The 20,908-nt window shown below is 43.4% G+C and overlaps 1 protein-coding gene across 2 annotated transcripts; it reads right to left on the bottom strand.

Moving 5' to 3' along the window:
• Positions 1-32: 32 nt before the first annotated feature.
• Positions 33-11,752, bottom strand: LOC138973624 (BTB and MATH domain-containing protein 38-like). 2 transcript variants are annotated; one of them, XM_070346353.1, is made up of 3 exons: positions 11,350-11,739; positions 10,666-10,863; positions 33-578 (listed from the first exon to the last, which is right to left on the bottom strand). In XM_070346353.1, exons 1-3 carry the CDS (start codon positions 11,672-11,674, stop codon positions 538-540), a joined length of 564 nt encoding a protein of 187 aa, XP_070202454.1. In that variant the 5' UTR covers positions 11,675-11,739; the 3' UTR covers positions 33-537. The 2 variants fall into 2 exon arrangements, with proteins under 2 accessions (XP_070202454.1, XP_070202453.1); XM_070346352.1 differs by lacking the exon at positions 33-578 and having other exon boundaries at positions 10,048-10,863; positions 11,350-11,752.
• Positions 11,753-20,908: the final 9,156 nt, after the last annotated feature.

The raw sequence follows: 20,908 nt of genomic DNA, 5'->3' as shown, positions 1-20,908 counted from the left end.
TTAATTGTGTGTGTGAGGATGTGCTCTCTCTCTCTCTTTCTCTCTCGATCTCTCTCTCTCTCTCTCTCTCTGGCATTATCCTTTTTTTCTCCTGGAAAAGGCAAGATCTTGAACCATGCATGCGCATGCACTCTCTTTTCTAACCAAAACATACCTATTAACTTTGCAAACAGATTTCAAAACAACAGACAACACAAGTACACTAAACTGACGGGGTTTTCTTCTCTCGTAACTGGACAAAAGGAGAATGTAAAACTCAAAGACCTAACGTGGAGTTGATAACAAATTCTCACCAGCAAACCAGAAACGCAAACAACAACAAACTCCCTTCATATTCAAACGACCCAAAAAACGCAATCAACTAACTCAACACATTATGACGTCATTGACATTCTACGTCACACGTTATAAGGCGGGCACTCGAAGCGCTGGAGCTTGGAGTTGAAGGGACAGCCACAGACCCCGTAGAAGCTGACAAAGATGTTCGGAGGGAAACAGGAAAGATGTACGCAGCAGGCGGAGGACGTAAAACATAAATCACCCCTGTTTGCACAGCCGCTTACCAACTGCGCCACCACCTGTAAGCGGAAAGTAAACTATCCTTAGCGGATTATGACTTTATTCAGTTATTCTGCAGAAAAACAGAAATGCTGGAGAAAAACTGTCTTTTCTGCAGCATTTCTGCATAATGTCATCGTTCGCCGAAGCAACGGGTTTTTCTGGAGCAAAACATTTTACTGCAGTAAAATTGAAATCAAGAATGCTGCAGTAAAACGGTGCTGTTGTTTTACTGCAGAAAACCTGTTTACACTTTTTCTCCAGCATTTTGTACTGGCTCATTATAATGTTGGAGCACGCGAGCCCTCCTCTGTCGAGAGATGGACTCATCCAGAATTACCAATAGTTGTGCGTGACACGAATGTATTTTGTCTGTCTGACTTCCTTTCCGCCAGAAATTCAAAGTTTCAAATTTGAAATTGTTCACGTTCGGCCGCCATTGTGAAGTTGAATATAATGCCCTAATGCTACACGCCTTCTGATTGGTACACTGCGGAACAAACTATTATACTATCCCAGGGGGCGACGAATACAAACGCTACTTTACAAGGTCGTTCGTTTTTCTCCAGAAAAACTGTCACAGACTATTCTGAAGAAAAAGTTAATCGCAATAATGCTGCAGAAAACCAAGTAAACGTTATGCTTCAGAAAAACTGTTTTACTGCAGTAAAAAAAAAACGTTGCTTCGGCGAAAGATGACATTATGCAGAAATGCTGCAGAAAAGACAGTTTTCTCCAGCATTTCGGTTTTTCTCCAGAATAACTGAATAATGTCATAATCCGCCAAGAGCCAGTACAAAATGCTGGAAAAAAAACGTAAACAGGTTTTCTGCAGTAAAACAAAAGCACCGTTTTACTGCAGCATTCTTGATTTTAATTTTACTGCAGTAAAATGTTTTGCTGCAGAAAAAAAACGCTGCTTCGGCGAAAGATGACATTATGCAGAAATTGCAGAAAAGAACGGTTTTTCTCCAGCATTTGTCTTTTCTGCAGAATAACTGAATAAAGTCATAATCCGCTAAGGATAGTAAACGTCACCATGTATGACGGAACATAAATGCCAAAAGTGAACACTGCAAAGACCACAGTAGTAGGCCGAAGCAGCGTTTTTTTCTGCAGCAAAACATTTTACTGCAGTAAAATTGAAATCAAGAATGCTGCAGTAAAACGGTGCTGTTGTTTTACTGCAGAAAACCTTTACGTTTACGTTTTTTCTCCAGCATTTTGTACTGGCTCTTGGCGGATTATGACATTATTCAGTTATTCTGGAGAAAACCGAAATGCTGGAGAAAACTGTCTTTTCTGCAGCATTTCTGCATAATGTCATACAAAAACACAACAAAACATCCACTGCACAGAAAGAAGCCAGGCTGGAGACTCGGGTGTGATGATACAAGGCGTGTTACATGCACACGCCTTGTATCATCACACCCGAGTCTCCAGCCTGGCTTCTTTCTGTGCAGTGGATGTTTTGTTGTGTTTTTGTATGTTTAACAAAAACAAGAGGCGAAGCCTTCAAGGCTCACGTAAGAAATAGACAAACAGTAACACAAACTCAATCACTCCGTCACACATACACACCCACACACACACACAGTATACACACACACACACACACACACGCGCACACACACACACACACACACAGAAAGAGCATAGGTGAAACTGTGCAAGAAAGCGAGACACTAGATCTAGATCTGTCTGTCTGCATGTAGCCTACTTACATGGACACGACTGCCAAATAGTCTCGGCCCGCTCAAAATAACAATCACCGAGACTTTCAGTAATTCCATCGCGTGACGTCTAACCCTCGTACGTCATAATGTGACGTCAATGTAATATGACGTCTTCAAATGTTAAAGTTTCTACCACAGACATACACACATACATACGCACGCACGCACGCACGCACGCACAGACAGACAAAAGTTAGCATCGCATAGGCTACACTTCGTGAGCCAAAAAAATGATTTACTTACTGACAGACCACACCGATTAAACAAGCCAAGACGTCACTACTTTACCATCTCTTCCAAAGTTCAAAAAGACGTCATACTGCGAATAAAGGCGTCATGAAAACATTCTCTCGATTCTTCAGCATGATGTCCCTCAGAAACTGAACTGAGATTGAATTTCGAGAACGAAGTTTGTCTCGTTGAGTTCGTTTTATCAGCAGAATAATGTTACTCGAAAGCTCACCGCCGGCTGTGCATGTACCAGTATCGTATGTCATTAAGTAATTACTTCCGTCAACAAAGTTTCACAATGCACAGAAAGCAGCAAGAAGTCGAAGCAGAAAAGGATGTCCTTGGGGTTTATAAGAGCCAGGATGGGTCTCTATGATGACAAGCTCGGGAGGTAGCCTATATTTACCTTTAAACTTTAAAGCTACGCATCTTTTGAAAGTGAAATTTCTGCCACTTGCGACAAAAACCTCTCTCTCTCTCTCTCTCTCTCTCTCTCTCTCTCTCTCTCTCTCTCTCTCTCTCTCTCTCTCTCTCTCTCTCTCTCTCTCTCTCTCACACACACACACACACGTTTTGTCTCCTTTTTGTTTAGATCTAACATGTTATGACATCTGAACATCTTCACCCGTTTTGAACAAGCAAGCTGTTCAGGACGAAGGGGTTGGAGGCACTTTGTCACACTCTGCGGTTTCAGAACCTCTGTGTGTGCGTGTGCGTGTGTGATACAGACAGTCCAACGTTTAAAAAAAATGTTATGAGTAATTTGACCAATTCACTTCGCAAACGACCAATGGCAATACTTTTTTTCTGCATTGAACTAATTGTGACCTATTCAGGCAATTGCAAAAACAACAAGAACACAAAAAATCCCGAGCTGATCCCCACCTGTGTGCGCGTGTTTTTCAGTGTTTTCAGCCTGTATCAACAGTGTTGCGTTCTAAGTGATATGAAAAACCTTACAATGTACCAAGAGCGCTGCTGACGTCATTAGCAGAGTGTGACGCAACATCATCAACTGACGTCCGATCAGTTCCCTGGTTTGTGTCCTATAACGATTGATTCAGCAAGCGAATACACGTTCAGTAAATCTTGATTCGGTGAGAGACTCAATCTTGTTCGCAGTTATTGCTTGGCGCATGCGATTGAATCAACTGTTTACGAATACGCCAGAATTTATGAAGGCATTCCAAACTGCTTCAAGAAATACCACTGAAACTCAAAAGTTCTTCGGACTGTGAAAGTGAAAAGCAAAACCTACGTACACTGCTCTCTCTGGTGACAAACAGACGACAGGAAGTGAAAATCGGACCTACATGAGAATGCGCATGCTCGACCTTTCACCTGTTATTTAAAAAGTTTGGATCCGCCGGCTTGGTTTCGAAAAGTTCACAACAAATACAAATCACGCGCGTGTGCATAGACACACACACGCACACACCTACACACACACACACACATACACACAGTATGACGTAAACAGAGAAAGACAGATGGGATCCGAAATACAGCCACAAAGACAGACCCCAAAATAAAGATTATCCCAGAGTGTATTTTCTACTGAGACAGCACTTGAAACGTCAGTGACATTTTCCTTATAAATCTTTTGTAACCAGGTTCGAGGAACGATTTGGAAACTTTAATCGATGATAATTTGATGTTATGATGGGAATGTGTTAGAGCCGGACTCACTGGACTATCACTCGTGGACATAAAGACCATCATACACGTCTTTCTCTCTCCAGTCCGTCAACAACAAATGTGACAACAGCAGAATACTGGCATGGCAAACTTTATTCCTGCGTTCGCTTCCCGCCTCATCTTCGCCTACCCGACCGAAGCCGGTGGCTGGCTACAAGCCACAATACAAAGTTGACTACATCTTGTCAGTTACACTCTAAAACTGAATGTACACACATAATTCAACTTGAGCTAGAGTAACCATCCAATCAAAATCCTTGTAACTATTAGTAACGCAACATTCTAAGATAATAAGCCATTCCATTGGTTAAAGACAAGAAGAAAGGGGGAGGGGGGGGGTAAGGGATTAAAACCTTCCAACCACAGCTGGCAGCTCTCCTGATTCATCCGTATCAAATTCAAAGGAATTCACACCCTCTTGACAAAACGCTGACTCCCCCGAGATACTGAGTCAGGCAGGCGGCACATTACATAACGACCACCTGCGGCCCAAGGTACCCCAGGGGCGGAGCATTAAAGCCAGAGGGGGGGGGGGGGGGTGTTACAACCTGGGATCTAGCGGTAGACCCCTTGGCAAGGCCCCGTTGGGGGGCAAAGCCCCCCTGAAGCTGAAGAGTTTTAGCTATTTTATGAACAATTTATGGCTTATCCTTGATTTTAAACATGATAAGAATAAGAATACTAAGTTAGTATTAAATCTTCTTCTTTTTTTGTCAGCCGGGGAGGGGGTTTCAAAACCCCTGTAACCCCCCCCCCCCCCCCCCCCATCTGCCCCTGTACCCGTCTCTCCCTAGGAGAGCGGCTTGACTTCAGAGAAAACAAAGACTTGCTTGAAGTGGAAAGACATAGACAGCTAAGGGCGTTTACAATCAACAGGTAGCTGGACATGTGCATATCAAAATTTAACTTGGAACAGATAATGACATTACACAAACATAAGGCGATTGGCAAAACGTACACAAGACACAGTCAAAACACAAACTGATCGGCAACAAAGACTAAACTGGACAATGACACTCTTCATTCAGTCTATAATTGGTGACTGGTCGCCCTGTCACACTTTGATACAAACACGTTTCTTCTGATTTTTGTACAATGTCATTGAACATGTAGGTTGAGAATGGGGCTGGACCTAGCAGGGGCGGATTAGGGAGGGGGGGGGGTTACAGGGGTACCAGACCCTCCCCCCCACCCCGGCTGTCCAAAAAAATAAGATTTAATACTAACTTTAAAAGAAATATTGATTGGCTGCTGACACCAGTTGATCATGTTTAAAATCAAGTATAAGCCATAAATTGTTCAAAAAATAGCTAAAACTCTTCAACGGGTCATTGCCCCCGTACCCCACAAGGGGTCTACTCCTGGATCCCAGGTTGTAACCCCCCCCCCCCCCCCCCCTCTGGCTTAACTGCTCCGCCCATGCCAAGTGCATGAAAGGGAGGGGCTTCAACAATGAGGCAGGGGCACAGGGGTTGGCCAGACGCTGTTAAAATCCAGCATTGGAATGTGTTGTTTTTGGTCTCTCCTTGAAAAAAGGGTATGATGATGATGATACAGTCATTTACACCAAACAGTACATAATAATGGAGAGGAAGAAGAAGAAAAATTATATAAGCAAGGCTCAATAGATAATCAATGATACATTTTTTTTTTTTTAGCATAACTGCAGCATAGCTCTGCAAATACAATCAAAAGAGGGAGAGGGAGAGAGAAAGAGAGAGATGTTGAATTACATGTATAATAACATGGTAAAGGGAAACAGATATATAAAAAAAAAAATAACCACCTATAGGGTACTGGTTAAAATTGGTACACGATACCACCACCACCACCACCTTGTTTGAGGATGTCTGTGTGTGTGCGTTCGTGTGTGTGTGTGTGTGTGTGTGTGTGTGTGTGTATGAGGGGGTCGGTCCTCATAAATCTGTGTAGGCACATTCGTATATTGAAACACTCAGTAAGCTTTATAATTTACAATCTACTGCGAAAAGAAGAAAGTATCAATTCGCGGGGACACACTGTCTGCATCGTAATTATACTTGCTGCGATTGTTTGGCACAGGTGTCAGATTTAGATAGACACGCTGACAGATGCGTCTGTACTACCTTTTGAAACCAATTCCTGCTTTATTTAAATCATACCCCCCTCTCCCACAATACCCCTTCTTTCTCCACCCCACCCCCACCCTCACTCCACACACACTCATACCCACACACGCACACAAATACACGCACGCACACACACACATACATGCACACACACACACATACACTCAAACACACACACACACACACATACACACACACACATACACACACACACACACACACACACACACACTCACTCACACACACACTCACACACACACATACACACACACACACATACACACACACACACACACACATACACACACACACACAAACACACACGACAGACGAACAAACAAACAACAACCAGAAACAATACAAACGAAAAATGAAAGAACATTCACAAAACCAACAGCTTAAAACAAGCAAACAAAGCGAAGCAACAACGGCTATAAACGATCCAGAAAACTGGACACCTTTGTGAACGGTATGTTAAAAATGTATTTTGGTGTCTGGAGATTCAACAAGCATTGACCTTAACGGTCAAAATAGTCGCCCGTGGTGACACGGGGGTAGGACATGGATATCGTCTCTGCACAAACAGTTGACCTGTGACCTAATCCGCGACCTTAAAGACATCCGACACCGATTAAACAACCATTAAAAATCGCTAATTTTTTGCCTGATGTATGTTTAAAGTCTGACAAAACAAATGTGTTAAAATCAGAGAAATCGATCGTAGCGTTGTTAAGATACAGCCTCCTGAATATGTTGACTTTTCACGGTTTTTTTTGTAAATCAGGGTAGGCTATTGGATATGGTATCTAACCAATTAATTAAATCACAACTACTTGTTTTTGTGTGTGGCGTAAATACCGACTTTGTGCACATAAAAATCATGGTTTATTTTAATGAATAAGTGTTACCATTCTTTGTGAAATGGCTAATATTTGTTAATGTACATGACGTTTTACGTGCTAAAATTAGACCAGCTGCTCACTTCAACTGAATATATTTGCTAATAGAACCATTACATTTTCCAGAAAAGTTGACATAAAACAAACCTGGGTCTACACAATAAGATATCGACAAGTCGCGTAAGGCGAAATAACGTGACAACATTTAGTCAAGCTGTCGAACTCACAGAATGAAACTGAACGCACTGCTTTTCTCACCAAGACCACATACTCGTAGTTTCGTCAGTCCACCGCTCGTGGCAAAGGCAGTGAAATCGACAAGCCATGCAAAATAGTGCGGTAGTGGTCGCGCTGAGCAGGATAACACGCTTTTCTGTATGTCTATTCTTTTTAGCTTACTGAGTTTGTTTTTAATCCAAACATATCATATATATATGTTTTTGGAATCAGGGACCGACAAGGAATAAGATGAAATTGTTTTCAAATCGATTACGGAAAATTAATTTTAATCATAATTTTCATATTTTTAATTTTTAGAGCTTGTTTGTAATCCAAATATAACATATGTATATGTTTTTTGGAATCAGAAAATGACGAAGATAAAGATGAAATTTTTTTTGGATCGTTTAATAAAAAAAATAATTTAAATTACAAGTTTCCGATTTTTAATGACCAAACTCATTCATTAGTTTTTAAGCCACCAAGCTGAAATGCAATACCAAAGTCCGGCCTTCGTCGAAAATTGTTTTGCGAAAATTTCAATCAATTTGATTGAAAAATGAGGGTGTGACAGTGCCGCCTCAACTTTTACAAAAAGCCGGATATGACGTCATCAAAGGTATTTATCAAAAAAAAGAAAAAAAAGTCCGGGGATATCATTCCCAGGAACTCTCATGTCAAATTTCATAAAGATCGGTCCAGTAGTTTAGTCTGAATCGCTCTACACACACACACGCACAGACAGACAGACACACGTACACACACACACACACACACACACACACACACACACACACACACACACACACACACATACACCACGACCATCGTCTCGATTACCCCTCTATGTTAAAACATTTAGTCAACACTTGACTAAATGTAAGAAAGGATAAAAATCGATCGTTAAATTTTTGCACAAGTTTGCAAAACGTAACTCTATCCCCATTTTGAATTTTGGAAAAAAGAAAGGTAAACGTTATGACACTCGTTCCTGTTATATGTTCAGTGCGTGTTACATCAAATTAATATTGTAAGGCCTCTGTCCGTGTTTCCGTCCGTCCGTCAGTCCGTTCGTCCGTCCGTCCGTCTATCCGTTACACTTTTGACCGTTAATAACTCCTGTGTTTATGGGCTCGTTGTCTCCAAATTTGGAATGACATATAGCATTTTTATGGCATATCTGTGGTTACCATTTCTAGCCAATCGCTTCGCGAATACCGAGGTTTCACATGGTTTAGCGCTCACACGTCATTTCCTTTGCCTATCATCCTCCAGCGTTTCTTGACCGATTCACCACCAATTTCGTGTGAATGTGGATATGCTGATGCTGGGGCGGGGATATAGCTCAGTTGGTAGCGCGCTGGATTTGTATTCAGTTGGCCGCTGTCAGCGTGAGTTCGATCCCAGGTTCGGGGGAAATTTATTTCACAGAGTCAACTTTGTGTGCAGACTTTCTTCGGTGTCCGAACCTCCCCCCGTGTACACTACATTGGGTGTGCACGTTAAAGATCCCACGATTGACAAAAGGGTCTTTCCTGGCAAAATTGCTTAGGCACAGTTAATAATTGTCTACCTATACCCGTGTGATTTGGAATAATAGGCCGTGAAAGGTAAATATGCGCCGAAATGGCTGCAATCTACTGGCCGTATAAAATTTCATCTCACACGGCATCACTGCAGAGCGCCTAGAACTGTACCCACGGAATATGCGCGATATAAGCCTCATTGATTGATTGATTGATTAAACCTGGTGCAACACTTCAAAAACATCGCTTCTTAGTAGATGGAGTTCCAACTGAAACAAAGCATGGGTGACCGCTTTATCGCTGAGCGCAGCGAGAGGTTTTATACCCAAGCACAGTTGTAAACCCGTGATTTCACGGGGCGCGCCCCGCGATTTGTAAAATGTTTTACAAATCACGTAAATGCGCCCGATATTTTCTTGTCATCTCCAAAGTCAAGGGATCTATTAGATTCTTTTTTTTATTTTTATTTTTCATTACTAGATTGTCCCATCGCTAGTAAATTCGGGTCGCTTCCTCCCAGTGGAAAGCTAGCAGCAACAGGTCGCGCTACCCCAAAGTAAGGGGATCTATTAGATTTATTTTTTTCATTTCTTTATTGTCCCATCGCTGGGAAATTCGGGTCGCTTCCTCCCAGTGGAAAGCTAGCAGCAACAGAGTCGCGCTACCCAGGTGTGTGCGTGTTTAGGTGTAATCAGCCACCTGCACTTATGGCAGAATGACCGAGGTCTTTTACGTGCCACAGTGGTAACACGGGGATGGAACATGGATTCGAATCTGCGACCTTACGACCACAAGTCCAGTCCCCCACCCCCCACCCCCACCCCCCACCCCCTACCGGCCGGCTGGATTTGTTTCTTTGTTATGCTAAAAATCATAATATTGTACCTATCCATGCCAAACCACCCCCACCACCTAGCAAAGAGGCTCTAAACAACGAATATATTAATGATAATAAAAGGCATGTATTACTTTGTGGAGAGCGAGAGAGAGAGAGAGAGAGAGAGGGAGAGAGAGAGAGACAGACAGACTGACAGAGAGAGAGAGAGAGAGAGAGAGAGGAGGGGGGGGGGGGGAGAGAGAGACAGAATGACAGACAGACAGAGCTGTCGGCATCAAAGTAACAGATTAACAACAACAGTCGTTGCCGAGACCTTATTTGACAATCAACTAGACAACCAAACAACCATGAGAGCGAAACCTAAGTAGCCGGGCTATAAATAGCCGGGCTGCTACAAACATTAAAAAGGGTTAATTGAGCCGCCATACGGGCTTCTGAAGTCAGAACCACCTAATTGTCTCTGCATGATCATTTGCATTGCGTCGAATGCTCGGGGCTGATACTGATCCTTTTCCGTCCCCAAATGCTTCTTTGTACTTAAATCGTCGTCAGAATCGTCGTCCTCAATGTCATCGTCGTCAGAATCGTCGCCCTCTGACTTATCACCATCACGATCGTTATCCTTTGGGTCGTCATTATGGTGTCCTCTGTCAAATGTTTGATCGCACAGCGTTTCAAGGAGACCGATTTTTGTGTCGGAAGGTAGCGACAGGTAGTATCGCGATTTGGACAGGTCACTTCTACTTTTTGTGACAGCGATGAGCAAGTCGTGAATTTCTCCTCGATATGCAGGCAGCTCATACTGGTCACACGCCGTCAGATACAACAGAAGCTTATCTATCAGGGATTTACTTTTGGATTTCTGCCCACGCATACTGCCTTTGGGTATCGGACCAGGCGCTCTAGCCGGTTTTTTGGTGTTGGTATAGAACTGATAGAAGCTTTTGAAGTGGTCGAAGAGCTGACCACCAACGTAGTCCTGGCAAACGGCCTTGACCTGATCCATCTGGTATTCAGCCGCCAATGTCAGCAACAGCAGGAGATTGTCGTCTGAAAAAGAAAATAACATGAGTTAAAAGGTAGCGTCCTTCTGGTGTCTAGTCATTATGAACAACATCACTAAAATCTGTCCAGAGTCTGCCAAAAGAGTGTATGCAAGTTTAGGATTGTTGTTAGGACACAGGCGCTGCTGCTCGGTAACGATGGATACGCGAAGCAGTGTTGAGTCATCATTTTCATTTGGGATATGAGCATATTTTGTTCTAAATCTATGACACCGTTAAAGGGATTGTTGTCAGTGGTAATTAAGTTTCCATGTTCCATTCTGACGAGGCACTTGCACACACACGAACGCGTCTGTGTCACAGAGAAAGAGACATTACGGGGAAAGACATTTTCCCACAAAACAAAGCCTCTCAAGTTTTCACCCTCATACCAAGAGATCAAAAACCAGATTCAGCACAGAGTTAGTACCGAGTATAAACGCAAAGAAGTCTACGGTAGTTACAGGAACTGTCATCAGCAGTAAAAACTTACCTGTAACCTGACATATTGCGGAGGAAGACGGCATGAGGAGAACGTTGAACAGGGTCACCATGTCTTGAAACTTTTTCTCGGGCAGCTCGACTTTATCCTGCGATTTTTCTTTGAAACCTGAGGCTGAGAAGAACATGGCGTGAAACACGGGAGAGAAGTGTGCCAGCACACCGCGGTTGGCATAGAGTTCTCTCCCTTCGATGACTAGCGTGACGTCACTGGCCTCATTTCGATCTCCAAGCACGTTCTCTCTTGTTTCTTCTCCCTCTGGTGTCGTTGAACTTGAACTTTTCCGGCTTTGACTTGGTCCGGCGGTTTCCTCCATATCAGTCCGTGGGGCTGGACAAAAAAAAAAAAAAATTATCGAAACACACACACACACACACACAAACACCAAACAGGTTTTTAGAATTAAAAATAATAAATAAATAAACAAGTCGCGTAAGGCAAAATTACTACATTTAGTCAAGCTGTCGAACGTACAGAATGAAACTGAACACAATATATTTTTTCACCAAGGCCGTATAATAGGGCGCGCCTATAGTGGTTGCGCTGAGCGGAATAGCACGCTTTTCTGTACCTCTATTATCTTTAACTTTCCGAGCTTGTTTTTAATCCAAACATAGCATATCTATATGTTTTTGGAATTAGGAACCGACAAGGAATACGATGAAATTGTTTTTAAATCGATTTCGGAATTTCAATTTTCATCATGATTTTCATATTATTTTTTTCAGAGCTTGGTTTTAATCCGAATATAACATGTTTCTATGGTTTGGGAATAATGAAGAATAAGATGAAAATTATTTTTGGATCGTTTTATAAAGAAAACCTTTTAAATGCAATTTCCAGATTGTTAATGACCAACCTCATTAACTGAAATGCAATACCAAAGTCCAGACTTTGTCGAAAATTGCTGGACTAAAATTTCAATCAATTTGGTCAAAAAATTAGGTCGTGACAGTGCTGCCTCAAAATTTCACTTAAAGCCGGATATGACGTCATCAAAGACATTTATAAAAATTTAAAAAAATTAAAAAAACGTTTCGGGATACTATGCCCAGAAACTCTGATGTGAAATTTCATGAAAATCGGTCCAGTAGTTGTCTAGGAATCGCTCTACACCCACGCACACCCACGCACACGCACACACACACACACACACACGCACACACACACCACAACCCTCGTCTCGATTCCCAGTCAATGTTAAAACATTTAGTCAAAACTTGACTAAATGTAAAAACCCAGACGGGGAAAGTTGAGGGCCCCAAAGGGGGGGTATCATCACGATCACGGGAAGGGAAATTTTAGCTTTCACGATCACAGTTACCTTGATTTTTGTTTTCACGATCACAAACACCTTGACGAATAGAGGATCATAGAGTGATACAGCTGTGAAAAATGTACGTTGAAAATAAAATGCTTTGCAATAATGCCCATCACGATCACGAAAACAAATGACGATCACGATCACGAGACTTGATTTTTTTGTCATCACGGATCACGGGCAAAGTCCCATCACGATCACAGAAATGGAAATTTCGGCAATCACGGTCACAGAAAGGTCAAAAAACGCCAATCACGATCACGATTTTAAACCCTTTGGGGCCCTCTTTCATGGGAAAACATTGCTACAATTATCAAACCATGGCAATACAAAATGGGAATGAGATGACTTAGACATATTGTTCAATCATCTTGACAGTCAATTTTCTCCACTGAGAAAAAGTAACAAACTACCATACAAAAATGCAACCTTCATCCCCACCAACCCGTTTAGTTGATAATATAGGGTTTCTCTTTCAATGTGCGCTCTTGTATGCACAAGCTCAACACTCACAAAAACTCTCGCTCACGGCTTTACAGTAAAGGCTGTGTTTAAGACGTATTTTAGGTGAAAAACGTAACAGTTACAAAATGGACAGATTCACTAATGAATGACGTAGTTACCTGACACTGTTAAAATGATACATCATGTACAATACACCTGACACAATGCAATGACATCCAACATTACAAATGATCTGTACCAAGCCTATTTAAAGGTAACAAGGTAAATCATAACTTAGTTTACGCTTAAGAGAGCAATTAAGAAAGTGATGATACAGGGCCTTATTTGAAGGTCAGCAAGTATTCACTAAATTACTTTCAACCCTAGGTGGCAATTACCATCAGATTTGTAGTATCTGCTTGTGCCAAAAAAAAATCTTTCAATAAGCGCAAACATCCGCCAACACATTCCACTCAAAGCATCATGACAAATAATCGCAACAATCAATATCAATCATACCAATGCAAGAAACATGGCATAGCATACATGAAAATGAACATTATCAAACATCAACAAATTAAACGGCAACAAAACACCCGGCAGTAAACACACCTGCGAGTCTCTTCGTGGACGCAACACTTGCGTCACTTTACTGCCGCGAACACCGAGGAGAGTCTTATGTAATACCACATGGCTATCGTCACCAGCCCAAGTCTGTATCCGTCAAGTCCGATATGACGTGTCACACTAGCTAAGAATGGGATTGCACGCGCTACAGCCACTCGAGTACAGTATATACACTGGCTGAGTCCTGTAGGCTCTCTACACCGTCATACACAGTCCGTTGAATAAGGGCTATAGTCACACTCACCAAATGGGCACCACACAGTTCCATCAAGGTCACACAACCGCAAAATAACACTTCGTCGAAGGTGGCGGCCGGCTTTTCTCGCAGGAAGCGGCACATGTCACGCTTCAGGGATTGTGGGTGGAGTCCTGTGGCGAAGGTCTTGCGCAGCGTATTGGCATTCAGTGTGTTGGCCTCGGCAGCATTGGTCTTGGCCCACACAGCGCGTAGGTGGCTGGCGTACTCGCTAACGGACTCGCCGAGACCCTGTTGTCGTCTGTGGAAGGCGGCAGCCAGCGCGACACTATCTCGCTGGTCGCCCCACGTCTGCTCCAAGATGGCGTAAATTTTGGCTGGCGTGTTGACCTCCGCTGCTGGTCGCCTGATGACCTCCTGTCGAGCCCTTCCGTCCAGCGCTCCAAGGATCCATGCCGCTGCAGCAAGTGCAGGGACCGTCTGTAGCTGCAGGATCAGCTTGGCCTCCTGGATGAAAGTCTCGGCACAGTCGCCCTCTCCGGTGAAACGCCTCAGCTTGCAGAGCCGCAGGTTGGGGGTGTTTGCCTCGTCCGCCATGTTTGCCTGTACTGTCTTCTTTCAGTTGATGCTTCTGTACCCTGCTGCGCAGCGCCAAATGTAGTGGAGGAGTGGAAGGGTAGTAGTAGATACACGAAGCCCAAGTCCAAGCGTCTTGTTTCAACTTTTTATTCAAGAAAACAATGCAAGGAAACGTAGAGGCCGAAGGCGAAACCCGTAGACAGCAAAGCAAGTGTAGTGTCGTGTTCAGCTGCTAGGAGCGAATGCATGCTCATGCGACGAAAATACAGTTTAACGACCTCTCTGCTTAGAGCAATTTGGGTCAAAGATATCAGAGCCGAAGCTCTACGATGTGTGCCTGGGTGAAGATGAGCAACAAAACAAAACAAAAAAAAACAAAAAAAAAAAAACTTTTACTTTCCGTAATGGAAATGCTGGAAGAACAGGATTTAAAATCAATTCCTTGCAGGAGATACACGATTGTAGAGATTTATTCTTTCATTCCGAGGCAGAAATGCTTTTGTATTCAAGAAACGTGGAACGTTGCTATTCCGGAAGGGAATTGATTTGATTTGTTGGTACTTTAGAATAAAATTGTGAAAAGTGGCATCCGACTGATCATGGCAAAGGAGTGAGTGTCAGACCAAGGAGGGTCGTGGTGGAGAAGCCGAGGCACCCTCTACGTACTTGTGGATTCGGCGGCTAGTCAACTGGCGAAAAGCAAACCCGGTCCTCCCTAGGACCTATACTGGCCGGTTAAAAACATATGTACAGGGCTGCGACTTTATGTCGGTTTATTCATCAACGCCTTTATGGCACCCTCTGTCTACAGAGGCATGGGAAGGGGATCAGGTGAGGAGGCCAGAGATGTGTCTCTGTAACCCCCTCTGGGGTGGGGGTGAGAAAAAGAGGATAGGCTATTTACACTGTCATACACAGTCGTTCGCATACTCTCGCACAGCTACAAAGGCCACCCTCCTCCTCCCAAAAGAGACGGACGTCTCAGATATGGTAGGCAGAGGCTGGCTGTCTAATCTAATTTATTCCCCCCTCTGCTTCTTTACCTCTGTAAACTTGTAGGGGTAGTTATTTTTCGATAATGACCCAGCAACCAAACAAATAACGACCCAGCAACAGCCTGAATCCTCGATAGTGCAATGGGTTGAGAGGTTGTTCTGTTTCGGTACTACTTTTTGCGACTGAAAAGTTCCGAACGCTCTAATGTACGAAGTATACATCTCTGGAGCAAACAATACTAACATACCGCATTTAAATTAACAACTACAGGCCTGAACACAAGAATCTCCATATAAAATCCATGAGTTCGGTTGTTTTCTGAATCTCATCTGCCGTGCTCAAGCCGTTCATCACAAGCAATTTCCCAAGGCAAGTAACTCATACTTTGTCTAGCGACAAGAGTAGTTCCCCTTCTTTTCACTCAGTTCCTTCGACAACAGACTGCAATCCGACGGTCAGTTTTCAACAATATTTCATTTAATAAACAGATCACACGCAACCAAATGCACACATCTCATCAATTTAAACAACATAAAGGGGTTTCATACACTATTTTCCCCAGAAAACTGAACTTCATACAGTTTTTAACGTTGGAACACGGGTGCAAAAGTTCGTCTGCTAGTCCCATTTGACGAAAAAACATTATCCTAAGCGATACCCAAACATATACAGAACACACAATATCTGCCTTTGCCGCCACAGCAGAATAACAGCATATCTGTGTACTTGATTTTAGCCCAAAATAGGAAAACTGACAAGAAGTGTTAACAGAATGGAATGATTTGCACGAAACTATACAACCGCGCATTAATCGATCGCCTGCGCAGGTTGACTGGTTGAGAGAATAGGATTCGATCAAACTTTCGCAAAAAAACTCCTCTTTTCTTTGAATAACTGAAGAAAGGAGGAATAAAGAGGTTACACACCTCGTCTCAGTGATTATAAAAAATAATGGTCTCAGTTCGCGGTCATGAAAAAGCTCGCTAAAGCTCGCATTTTTCATGATCCGCTAACTTCGACCATTATTTTTGATAATCACTGAGACTCGGCATGTAACCTCTACATATACACCTAAGGTGACACATGGAATATATGAATGTAACGTGGCATTAACTATAAGCCTAGCGCACGGGACACACGCGACCTCGGCCCCGCCGGCGGAAACACGGCAGGTGGGCGAGTGCAGCGAAGGAAATGATTTGTTCATAATAAAAATAATAGTAATAACAATAATAATAATAATAGTAAATAATTAAAGAGTAAGGAATAACTTACAAGTGCACGGGCCACACGCGATTTCGGCCCCGTCGGCGGAAAACACGGCAGGTGGGCAGGTGCAGCGAAGGAAGTGGTTGGTTCATAATAATAATAATAATTGTCAGTAAGTACTGGTGTCACATGACTGATGTGAACCAGTTGATTGGCTAATGGCGATGCGCTTAAATCTGTTAGCGCACTCTTGGAGTGCGCTAACTTTTCCACAGAGCGTATTCTTACGCCCTTTGCCAAAACGAGACTATACTCTCATCCTCAGAATTAATTAATGACATGTAGCTTATATTCTCCACAATACCAAATGACCATAAATTCCCTGCTTCTCAATTAAAGCAGAAGTGGGGTTTTTTTCTGACAGATTGCATGTGCCTGTGCCACAGTGGCACTGATCTAAAATAGAAGCCGCTGTGTTTCATCTCATTTTCGCCGACTTGCATAGATTCTTCTCATAATATGCCGTGTTAGTGGCATGTAGCTTATCATCCACATTACCAAATGATGAGTTAGTATACAATTCCCAGCGGCTAACAGAAAACACAAGTGTTATTCCGATAACGTACACAGCATTTGGAAGACTGATTCGATCGACTCTAGCAGACTACATTGAAATACGACTGCATCAGTTCAGTAAATGAATGGTTTCCGAATTATTATTTCAAGGCAAGAACAATCGTAATCGAAAACGTGTGGGGTTCAGAACGTTCTTACCATATAATTATAAGACTTATTACCAGCCAGCCTTGTTCGTGCAGACTCAGTGACAGTGCAGACTGCAGTGGTTCGATTGTTCTAGCCTAGCAGTAGCAGACGACATAAACCCCGCTCAGCAAATTAACATGTTGGGCAAATGTGAACGAAAAAACGATGGGGATATAATACGTGTAGGGTTCAGAGCATTCTTACCGTTCATATTTAGTATCAGACTCCCCGATGAGTGAAGATACAACACGAGATATATGCCACATTTATTTTGAAAATGTGCGAACCGTCGAATCCTTCGTGGGGTGGTCAATTCAAGGGGAGTCACTCCGCACAGTCAATCCATCGACGCTCGACTGAAGGTTTCGAATCGCAAATAATGAAGAGCACAGTCCTTTCTCCGAGTTCAAATGAGGTCTCTCTGAAAGATCATCACTGTTCAGCTTTAACGCTACACTGGAATTTACGAACAAAAATTAAAATGCGTGTGACGAAAGCACGACACACTTGAGACACCGGCCCACACAAAAGTAGATCTTACTGTACACGACCTGACCACACAGTTATGGCTATTCAAATGCGCGTAGCAAAGTGTGCGTTTGGAATCTTCTTTTTTCTATGGCGGTATTGACAATATCGTTATTGAAACAATCCCAGTGCACTAAGGGATTTATAGAGCAAATCTCGAAAATAATTATTGAACTCAGCGCTATGCGCTTCGTTCAATAATGAATTTTCTCGATTTGCTCTATAAATCCCTTAGTGCACTGGGATGTCTCAATAACTTAAATAATAATAATAGCAATAATAATAGTAATAGCAAATAGTTTGTAGCTTAATGAAGTAAGATGTGCTATGCCGAGATCATCCAGCTAGATTAATATGTAGACCTAAGATACACTCATAATACATGTAACGTAGAACATTTACTAACAATAAACACATAGACATTTACTATTGATATAAACATAGATACACATAGTTTAATATGGGGAACCTTAGATGGTTGTGGTACGAGGGAGAGAAAAAAAAAAAAAAAAAAAAAAAAAAAGATACACATAGTTTAATATGGGGAACCTTAACCTGTACTTACCCACACCCACATAAAAAAATAAAAAAATAAAAAAATAAAAACATGGGGCACAGGTCCGGGAACCTTCCCCCTTCCATGGACACGGCTCAACTGGCAGGTTGCCAGGTTCCGTGCCTGTCCAGAGGCTAGGCTCGACCGGCCTGTGCAAGATAGAGGGTCGGGAACCCTGTCCTTTCCAGGGCCAAGGCTCTACCAACAGACCTCTGGGTTCCTTGTCCTTTCGACGGTTGGCAGCAGGAGGGAGGATTGGGGGGAGGTCCTTCTAAGGTCTGAACTGGATCTGGCTGGGCCTATGCCTCCAGCAACCTCAGAGCCATTTGGCCACAGACGATTTCAGGAATGGGGGTGGGCCTGACAGGATGGGGTGTTTGGGGGTATCCTTCGAAAGTCTGAACTGGTTCTGGCTGGGCCTGCATCTCCAGCATCCTCAGAACCATTTGGCAACAGACGATTTCAGGATGGAACGGGTCAAGGTTCTCATCGGTATCAGGCCGAGGGACTGATGAGGTCGGAGGAAGTCGTGTAGACTTAGTCCGTGGGAAGTCCTGTACTGGGAGAGTGTTGCCATCTCCGGGGTCAGAGGTTGGCAACCTGCGAAGAGGTGGTGGAAGTCTAGGGCCATTCCACATTCGCAGCGGGGGAAGGTGAAGGAGTAGTAGGAGCTCACGGTGCGAATGCGCCGGAGCAACTGCATCTCCTTCAGGGGGAACGGGTGTTGGTGGCCCTTTCTGTCCGGAGGCAGCGCTAGCCATCCGTGCTTTGTGCATCTTTCCTTGAGGGTCTCGCCATACCCTTTTCTCACAGCCTTAGCCAGTTTGCCTTTCGCTTCTGTGACCGAATATTTCAGGTCTAGGACCGGGCCCTCGGAGAGGGCCGCGGCTTTTGCTGCCCTGTCAGCCAGGTCATTGCCCCTGATGCCTGTGTGGGATGGTAACCACATGAGAACGAGGTCGGTGCCCCGAACCATAATTTGGTGACATAGAGCCTGGATTTCCATGCGGAGTTCTGGTCTGTTGCCTGTCTCGCTTGCCAGCGCTTGCAAGGAGGATTTCGAGTCTGAGAGGATTGCCACTCCCATGGGTATGGCCATGTTGTCGTTCACGTGGGAGCAGGCCATGAGAATGGCATACATCTCCGCCGTGAAGATACTGACCCCCTCGTTTAGTTTATATTTTCGCACCAAGTTGAACTCTGGGATCGCAAAAGCACAACCCACCTCGCCGTTGTCCAGGACAGAGCCGTCCGTGTAGACTTCTCATGCCGGTGTCCGGCTTATACTTATAGCCCCGGCGCGGACTGCACAGAAAGCACCGTCCGCCGAGAATAAAAATCGCCTGAATACGGCCAGAAACACGGAATCTGTGTTTCTTACACTTGCTTTACCCCACGTTATTTAAACAAATACATAACCAATCATAACAAACAATACATCAAATTAAAGCTACGACCTTTAGCTTTCCATTGCAATAGATCACATTTCGTAAAAACTTATATTTATTTAGTAGGATGCAAAAACAATGGTCCTAGTGAAGGCACTGAACCAACTTCAGTGCGGAAAATTACAAAACTCTCTAAACTGGAATAATGGACAAACTCATAAATCATACAGATAAAAAGAAGAACCCTAGACAAACATCATGATATGCGTTACTTGGGGGAAAATTATACATTGACTTAGTACGAAGCGGTAAAGTCCGAAAGTAAATGGAATCGGCTAAATTCCTGCGCGAGTACCTGTCTGCATAAATTAGCAATCTTTGCAGAGGAACCAAGCATCACTCATTACAACCAAATCCTTATAAACAAGAGGCGAAGCCTTCAAGGCTCACGTAAGAAATCGACAAACAGTAACACAAACTCAATCACTCCGTCACACATACACACACAACACACACACACACACACACACACACACACACACACACACACACACACACACACACACACACACACACACACACACACACAGTAAGCATAGGTGAAACTATGCAAGAAAGCGAGACCCTGGATCTGCCAAGAAGTCTCGGCCCGCTCACAATAACAATGACCGAGACTTTCAGTAATTCCTTTGCGTGACGTCTAACCCTCTTACGTCATAATGTGACGTCTTCAAATAGTTTCTATCACACACGTCGAACACTTTTGACCGAGACTGACGTAATCCATAGACTCGGAAATGTTAAAGTTTCTACCACAGACATACACACATACATACATACGCACGCACGCACGCACGCACGCACGCACAGACAGACAAAGTTTATCATCGCATAGGCTACACTTACGTGAGCCAACAAACTAAAATCATATGCAACATAGG

This window comes from Littorina saxatilis, linkage group LG8, assembly GCF_037325665.1.
Source record: "Littorina saxatilis isolate snail1 linkage group LG8, US_GU_Lsax_2.0, whole genome shotgun sequence".
NCBI lineage: Eukaryota > Metazoa > Mollusca > Gastropoda > Littorinimorpha > Littorinidae > Littorina > Littorina saxatilis.
Note: the sequence above shows the minus strand (reverse complement) of the source record. Positions and strands in the feature narration are given on the sequence as shown.